The sequence below is a fragment of the Heliangelus exortis genome, chromosome 3, assembly GCF_036169615.1.
Source record: "Heliangelus exortis chromosome 3, bHelExo1.hap1, whole genome shotgun sequence".
Lineage (NCBI taxonomy): Eukaryota > Metazoa > Chordata > Aves > Apodiformes > Trochilidae > Heliangelus > Heliangelus exortis.
Window position 1 is genome coordinate 114,275,464 of NC_092424.1, and position 8,233 is coordinate 114,283,696.

General features: G+C 57.2%; 1 protein-coding gene across 4 annotated transcripts in view; it reads left to right on the top strand.

The window, feature by feature from the left end:
• SCARA5 (scavenger receptor class A member 5) overlaps window positions 1–8,233 on the top strand; it is a 45,395-nt gene extending 37,162 nt beyond the window's left edge. For 3 of the 4 annotated variants that reach the window (XM_071742348.1, XM_071742347.1, XM_071742349.1), the window contains exons 8-9: window positions 2,166–2,357; window positions 7,984–8,233. In XM_071742348.1, coding sequence (XP_071598449.1) covers window positions 2,166–2,357; window positions 7,984–8,120 — 329 coding nt within the window. In that variant the 3' untranslated portion in view covers window positions 8,121–8,233. The remainder of the gene's footprint in view (window positions 1–2,165; window positions 2,358–7,983) is intronic. The other variant, XM_071742350.1, reaches the window with a different exon arrangement.

The window sequence follows — 8,233 nt, forward strand, 5'->3', positions numbered from 1 at the left end:
CCCATTTTTTCCCCCCTTTTCCCGATCCCAAAGAACCCTCCTGGAGAACCCTGGTGGTTGGGTTGTGGTGCTGAGCTCCTCGGTGGCTGCTGAGCCAACACCACCCCCTGGCTCCCCCTGGCTGAAGGGTGAGGGTGTCACCTGGTGGGAGGGTGGTGATCATAGAACCCCAGAATCATTTGGGTTGGAAGGGACCTCAGAGCTCATCAAGTCCAACCCTTGATCCACTCCCCCCGTGGTTCCCAGCCCATGGCACTGAGTGCCACATCCAGGCTCTTTTGAAATATCTCCAGGGATGGAGAATCCACCCCTTCCCTGGGCAGCCCATTCCAATGGCTGAGCACCCTCTCCAGAAAGAAATTCTTTCCTAATATCCAACCTAAACCTCCCCTGGCAGAGCTTCAGCTCTGCCAGGGGAGGTTTAGGTTGGATATTAGGAAAAAATTCTTTAGTCCGTGCCCTCTTGTCCCACTGATATCTGCCCAACCCCCCCTGGCTCCAACCTCCTTTCAGGGAGTTGGAGAGAGTGATGAGGTCTCCCCTGAGCCTCCTCTTCTCCAGCCTCAACACCCCCAGCTCCCTCAGCCCTTCCTCACAGGAATTCTGCTGGATCCCTTCCCCAGCCCAGTTACCTTGTGGTGGTGGGAGGAAGGCTGAGGAGCCACCAAAAAGCAGCTTGGGGGGGTGGAGGGAGCAGAGTCCCCATGGGGAGGAGGAGGAGGAATGTGCCCTGAGCCCAAGGTGGGATTTGGGGCAGATCTGAGCTTCTCCTCATGGTCCCTTCAAGCATGAAGGGCAGGTTGGATGGGGCTTGGAGCCCCCTGGGCTGGGGGAGGGGTCCCTGGATCATGGCAGGGGGGTGGGAATTGGATGGGTCCCTTCCAACCCAAACCTCTCTGTGATTCCATGAAGTCAGAATCCACCTGAGCAGCAGGGACATGGCCCAAGGTCCTGTCTCCAGGTTGGAAGAGATTCCCAAGCACTTGGGATTCCCTTTTGAGTTCTTTTGGGAATCTCTTTGTCCCCTGTTGGGTTTTTTTGTTTGTTTGTTTGCTTTTTTCCTGGCATCTTCCTCCTCCCATGGGGTTCCTGAGCTCTCTCCTCACCTCCAGCCTGAGCTTTGGTCTCATCTCGATGGCTTCAGGATGGTTCCTGCAGCACTCAGAGGCTGCAGACACCTTGGCATCACCCTCAGAGGGCTCAGATCCTCCAGCAGACCCCTGGCTCTGGGCTGGGACCCCAGCAACACCCAGGACACCAGTGGGGTGTGGGGGGTGTCCCTGGGTCACCTGGAGCTGCAGCCCCTCGGTGCCGTTCTGCAGGGGAGGTGGTCCCAGGGGGTGAAGGGGGGGATGCCACCCCCCTTCCCCTGACCCCCATCTCCCTGACACCCTTCTGCCTGTTATAAATGACCAAGACTCAATATTCTTCTGTTCATGGTTTAATTTAATTAATGAAATTGCAACGAGCAAACCAGCTCTGGGTGCCTGGGGAGTCTCCGTTCCACTCACACGCACCCCCTAAACTTTAATCTTTTAATTTATATTCCATAACTTAATACATATTCATAACCAGTCCAATACACATTCATAACCATTCTAACACATATTCATGACCATTCTAATACATATTCATGACCGTTCTAGGAACAGGCTGGATTATGTTTATTAGTTCTTGGAAGAGTTGGGTCTTCAAAGGCACATGCCCACTTTATCTCTGGGGGTCTTTTTGCCCCCCATCTGGTGGTCGTTGGATGAAGTCAGTGTCTGCCTCAGTTTCCCCTCTCCTTCCCCTTTAATTCCCCACATGGGCTCCTTCTCTCTTTCCTGTGCAACACTCTGCAGCCAGCAGTAAAACCACCTTCATCTGCAACGCTACGTGGTGAGCAGCAAAATCAGTTTAGATGAGCACCCCACTGTAGCCTTTTTAGGGTACAGAAACTGTGGATGCCTCATTTCTTGTTCCCCTAAGCCTCGTAGTTACCCAAAGAACAGTTCTATTTGCACCTTTCACAATGCTGAAGGCAGATGTATTTGTTATTAGTGCTCTCAAAACAGGGTTAGCAAAAGACTTTGTAAAAGCTGGGTCAGCAAACACTTTCTAATTATTCACCATGAATTCACAAACACACAAATTACCTCCCTGACCTTCTTCTCTCTTCCCAGCAGCTGAGGAGGGGATGATCAGGCTGGTGAACGGGTCGGGTCCCCAGGAAGGGAGGGTGGAAGTGTTCTACAACAGCCGCTGGGGCACGGTCTGTGACGATGGTTGGGACAAGAAGGACGGGGACGTGGTCTGCAGGATGCTGGGGTTCCCAGGGGCTCAGGAGGTGTACAGAATGGCCCGGTTTGGACAAGGTGAGACCCCCACCCCTGCACCCCGACCCCCACCCTGACCTCCATCCCAACCCCCACCCCAAACCCCATCCCGACCCCCACCCTGACCTCCATCCCAACCCCCACCCAAAAGCCCACCCTGACCCCCATCCCGACCCCCACTCTGACCCCTATTCCAACCCCCACCCCAACCCCCACTCTGACCCCCACCCTGACCCCCACCCTTACCCCCACCCTGACCCCCATCCCAACCCCCAACCCAACCCCCACCCCGACCCCCACCCCGACCCCCACCCCGACCTCCATCCCAACCCCCACTCTGACCCCTATTCCAACCCCCATCCCAACCCCGACCCCCACCCCGACCCCCATCCCGACCCCCACCCTGACCCCCACCCTAACATGGGCACAAAACGCAAAGAAAGCAGAAAGGCACCAAAAAAAGGAGCTGGAGACATCAGGGAGGCCCCCAAAAAGGGGCAGGGGGGGCCTGAGAAGCTTCAGTCTGAAAACAAACATGGGTTTTGTAGAAGATGAGAGGGGTTTGGGTAGGAAGGGACCTTAAAGGGATCCCCTGCCTGCAGAACCACCCCAGGGAACAAATTAAAGCCCCCCTGAAGCAGCTGCCCCAAGCATTCCTGCCCCCCAGCCCCAAGTGCCAGAGCCTCCTCTGTCCCTCCCAGAGAGCAGAGAATCCCAGAATGGGCTGGGTTGGAAGGGACCTCAGAGCTCATCAAGTCCAACCCTTGAACCCTTGGGACCTCCCCCCTATGATTGGAGGGGAGAGGAACAGGGATGTGGGGTCCCACAGCCTGGGGGAGCATCACCCCATCCAGCAGCTGCCATACAGCCAGGGGATCCCAGAGCCAGGGGATCCCAGAGGAGTTTGGGTGGGAAGGGACCCTAAAGGTCACCTCATTCCACCCCCTGCCATGGTCAGGGACCCCTCCCCCAGCCCAGGGGGCTCCAAGCCCCATCCAACCTGGGCTGAGACACTGCCAGGGATGGGGCAGCCACAGCTTCCTTGGGCAACGTGGGCACCCAGGGGCTCAGCACCCTCACCCCAAGCAATTTCTCCCTCCCATCTCAGCCCCAGCTCCCCTCTCCCAGCTCCAAACCCTTCCCCCTTGTCCTATCCCACTCCAGCCCAGCCAGGACATCACCTTATTCCAGGCCACCACTAACCCATGTCCCACACCTGAGAATCACAGAATGCTCATGGCTGGAAAGGACCTCTGAGATCACCAAGTCCAACCAAACAATTTCTCCCTCCCTCCCTCCCTCCCTCCCTCCCTCCCTCCCTCCCTCCCTGCCCAAGATCTCCTCTCCATCTCCCCTCTCCCAGCTGCAAACCCTTCCCCCTCGCAGGGTCCCATCCCTCCAGGCCCTTGTCCCAAGTCCCTCCCCAGCTTTCCTGGAGCCCCTTCAGGCACTGGAAGGTGCTCTAAGGTCTCCCCGTTGCAGCCTTCTCTTCTCCAGCCTCAACACCCCCAACTCTCTCAGCCTGGCTCCAGAGCAGAGCTGCTCCAGCCCTCCCAGCAGCTCCAGGGCCTCCTCTGCACTGGCTCCAACAGCTCCGTGTCCTTCTGCTGATGGGGACCCCAGGGATGGACACATGTGGGGTTGGGTGACCAACACGGGGATGGCTGGGGTGATGCTGAGCTTCTCCTCCCCCCACACCCCAAAGTCCTTCTCCTCAGGGCTGCTCTCCAGCCATTCCCCACCCAAACTGGAGCAGTTCTGGGTGGATGGTTCTGGTCCAGCAGGGCCGGGCCCTGGGTGTCTGCAGCCACTTTGGGGTTGGCTCAGGAGCCCATGGCTGGCACTGGCCCAGGTGGCTCCTTCCCCCAGGCTGAGTCAGGGCTGCAGAACAACCCCCCCGGGCTGGGTGGTTTGTTGAACAAAAGCTTTGGGTTGTTCAGCCAGGAGTGACTTTTGAGCTCTTGTGTTTGGGTTGGGTTGGGTTTTGCTGTTTTGTGGTTTTTTCTTTTTTTTTTTTTTTTTTTTTTCCTCTTTTCTCTTTAGAATAACAAAAGCAAACAGGAAAAGCAAAGCTCTGAAAACCAGAGGGGAAATGTCAGCACCACTTTGAAGGGTGGAGGGCTGACCTCTAGGACCCAGACTTGTGGGGTGGGGTGGGTTCTGCTCCCCTCCCACACAATCCTGTTAAATCCTGGAGCTGCCTCCTCCCCAGCTGCTCATCACCCAGGAGGTGATGGAGCCCAGAACCAAGGAGCCAGCACAGCCACCAAGTACCAGGGACCAGGCTGGGTGGGCAGAAGTCCCCAGAAACCCCCCAAGAGAGTCTGGAGCACAAGTCTGGAGCTTGAGGGAACTGGGGGATTGAGCTTGGAGCAAAGGAGCAGAAGGAGATTGAGGGACTGGAGAGTGTCCAGAGAAGGGAATGGAGCTGGGGAAGGGGCTGGAGAAGATGGGGAAGGGGATGGAGAGTAAGGAGGAGGTTCTAGAGACCATGGAGAAGGGTCTGGAAAATATGGGGAAGGGTCTGGACAGTAAGGAGGAGTAAGGAGAAGCTGGAGAAGGGTGTGGAGAAGTTGTGAGGAGCATCTGAGGGAGCTGTGGGTGCTGATCCTGGAGCAGAGGAGGCTGAGGGGAGACCTTGTGGCTCTCTGCAAGCCCCTGAGAGGAGGTTGGAGCCAGGGGGGGTCGGGCTCTGCTCCCAAGGAACAAGGGATGGGAGAAGAGGAACTTTTGGCACAAGTCAAGTGGTGCCAGGGGAGGTTTAGGTTGGAGCTGGGGAAGAATTTCTCCCTGGAAAGGGTTGTCAGGGCCTGGCCCAGGCTGCCCAGGGCAGGGCTGGAGTCCCCATCATGCCTGGAGGGGTTTCAGAGAAAGCCCTGGGGATGTGGGGATGAGGGACATGGGGCAGGGGTGCTGGGGAAGGGTTGGACTCCATCATCTTATTGTTTTTTCCAACCCAAATGATCCCCTGAGCCTGTGCTGGTTGGTCAGAGCTGTTTGCTGTGCACAGGGGGACCCCTCCAGGAGCTGATGTCCTTCAGAGCAGCCTGGGGACACCCCAGAGTTGTTTTCCCCAGCAGGACCTTTACTGATTGCAGGGATTGCAATCTTCAGGACTCCAGGAGGTCCACATGGACACATTCCTTGAGCTCCTGAAGATCCCTGGGGATGGCATCCTGTCCCTCTGGCAAACCATGGAATCAGATCAGAGAATGGGTTGGAGGGGAAGGGACCCTAAAGGTCACCTAATTCCAACCCCTGCCATGGTCAGGGACCCCTCCCCCAGCCCAGGGTGCTCCAAGCCCCATGGGTTTCTCCTTTGGGGTGGGATCAGATGATTTCTTAAGGTCCTCCCAACCCAGTTTGTGAGTTGATGATGTGGGGTCCCACAGCCTGGGGGAGCATCACCCCTTCCAGCAGCTGCCATACAGCCAGGGGATCCCAGAGTGGTTTGGGGGGGGAAGGGACCCTAAAGGTCACCTAATTCCACCCCCTGCCATGGTCAGGGACCCCTCCCCCAGCCCAGGGGGCTCCAAGCCCCATCCAACCTGGGCTGAGACACTGCCAGGGAGCCAAAACTTTGATCAGGACCAGGATCCAGGACCTTCCACCCCTCTTGGCTCTCTCAGCATGGGCTCAAGTCCTTCCACTCTGCTGCCTGCACCCCTTCCTCACCCCAGAAAAGCCCCCAGAAGAGCTGCTCTTGGGTTTTGTCCCCCTGCTGCTGCAGGACCCAGGACCTTGTGTCCTTGCAGGGGGTGTCCTGTGCTCCTGCAGGGCAGCCCAGCTCAGCCCAGCTCACTCCAGAGAGCTGAAAGCTCCCCTCCTGCCAGCTCTGCCTTCAAACCAGCCCCTCCCAAGGGTACAAAATGCCCTTCCCTGGGCCAAAAGCCTCTCTGCTACCTCCAAGGGACAGAGGAAACGTGGGCAGGGCAGGGCTGAGCCCCCAGAGGTGGTGGTGGCACTCGGTGGTGGCACACGGGGGACCTCAGATCCCCAAATCCTTGAGGTCCAAGGAGGGGTTTTTGGGTTTTTGGGAAGCCACAGCTTCCTTGGGCAACCTGGGCAACCACTGCCTGAAGGCCAGCCCTCAGCAGGGTGTGCTAGCCACCTCACTGAGGCTGGATGCCACCATGAGGGTCACTGAGGATGTATTTGAGGGTCTTGGTCCTTCCCTTCCTCAAGGAGTGCACCCAGCAGCAATGCCCATGTTAGGGATGACTGAACACAAGAAACATTTGCCCAAACCTCTGTTTCTGTGGCATTTTTGGCCACTAACCTGTAGATCCTGATGGTTCTTGCTGAGGTTCCTCCTCTCCAACATCAGGAGGGGATCTCTGGGGCTGCCTCCATCCTTCAGGGAGAGCTTCAGGAAGCAAACCCCTTCCTCCCTCCCTCCCCACTTTCCTGGGATCTGACTGAATCCTGCCTGGTGGATGAGGGGAAGGCTGTGGATGTGGTCTGCCTGGACTTCAGCAAGGCCTTTGACACCGTCTCCCACAGGATTCTCCTGAAAAAGCTTGGACAGGGGCATCTGTGCTGGGTTAGGAACTGGCTGGAGGGCCGGGCCCAGAGAGTGGTGCTGAACGGGGCTGCATCAAAATGGCGGCCGTGGTGTCCCCCAGGGATCAGTGTTGGGCCCAGTGCTGTTTAATATCTTTAGTGAGGATTTAGATGAGGGGATTGAGTCCATCATCAGCAAATTTGCAGATGACACTAAGCTGGGGGGGAGTGTGGATCAGCTGGAAGGCAGGAGGGCTCTGCAGAGGGACCTGGACAGACTGGAGAGTTGGGCTGATCCCAAGGGGATGAGGTTCAACACAAGAACCCCATGGGGAGCTCCAGGCTGGGCACAGAGTGGCAGAAAGGGAGCTGGGAGTCTGGATTGCCAGGAAGCTGAAGAGGAGGCAGCAGTGTGCCCAGGTGGCCAAGAAGGCCAATGGCATCCTGGGCTGTGTCAGGAAGAGCGTGGCCAGCAGGTCCAGGGAAGGGATTCTGCCCCTGTGCTCAGCCCTGGGGAGGCCACAGCTTGAGTCCTGTGTCCAGTTCTGGGCCCCTCAGCTCAGGAAGGAGATTGAGGTGCTGGAGCAGGTCCAGAGAAGAGCAAGGAGGCTGGGAAGGGATCCAGCACAAGTGCTGTGAGGAAGGGCTGAGGGAGCTGGGGGTGTTGAGGCTGGAGAAGAGGAGGCTCAGGGGAGACCTCATCACTCTCTCCAACTCCCTGAAAGGAGGTTGGAGCCAGGGGGGGGTTGGGCTCTTTTCCCAGGCAACTCTCAGCAAGACAAGAGGGCTTGGGATTAAGAATTTATTCCTAATATCCAACCTAAACCTCCCCTGGCAGAGCTTCAGCTCTGCCAGGGGAGGTTTAGGTTGGATATTAGGAAAGAATTCTTTGCAGAGAGGGTGCTCAGGCATTGGAATGGGCTGCCCAGGGAAGGGGTGGATTCTCCATCCCTGGAGATATTTCCAAAGAGCCTGGATGTGGCACTCAGTGCCATGGGCTGGGAACCACGGGGGGAGTGGATCAAGGGTTGGACTTGATGAGCTCTGAGGTCCCTTCCAACCCAGCCCATTCTGGGATTCTGTGATTCTATGATAATCCTGAGGGATTCCAAAGGCTCCAGCAGGCCCCGGGGCTGATGTTTTGTTGTTGTTGTTGTTGCAGGCACAGGGAGGATCTGGATGGACGATGTCTCCTGCAAGGGGACAGAACAGAGTCTTCTGCACTGCAGCTTCTCCAGCTGGGGCAAAACCAACTGTGGCCATGCAGAGGATGCTGGGGTCAAGTGCCTGACACCATGAGGAGGGGGGGGGGAGATGCTGGGGACACCCCCTGACCCGGGGATCCCCACGGCTCTCACCTCCTGAGGTGGTTTTTTATTATCAGAGAAATAAAAGGGGTTTTATTATTCTCT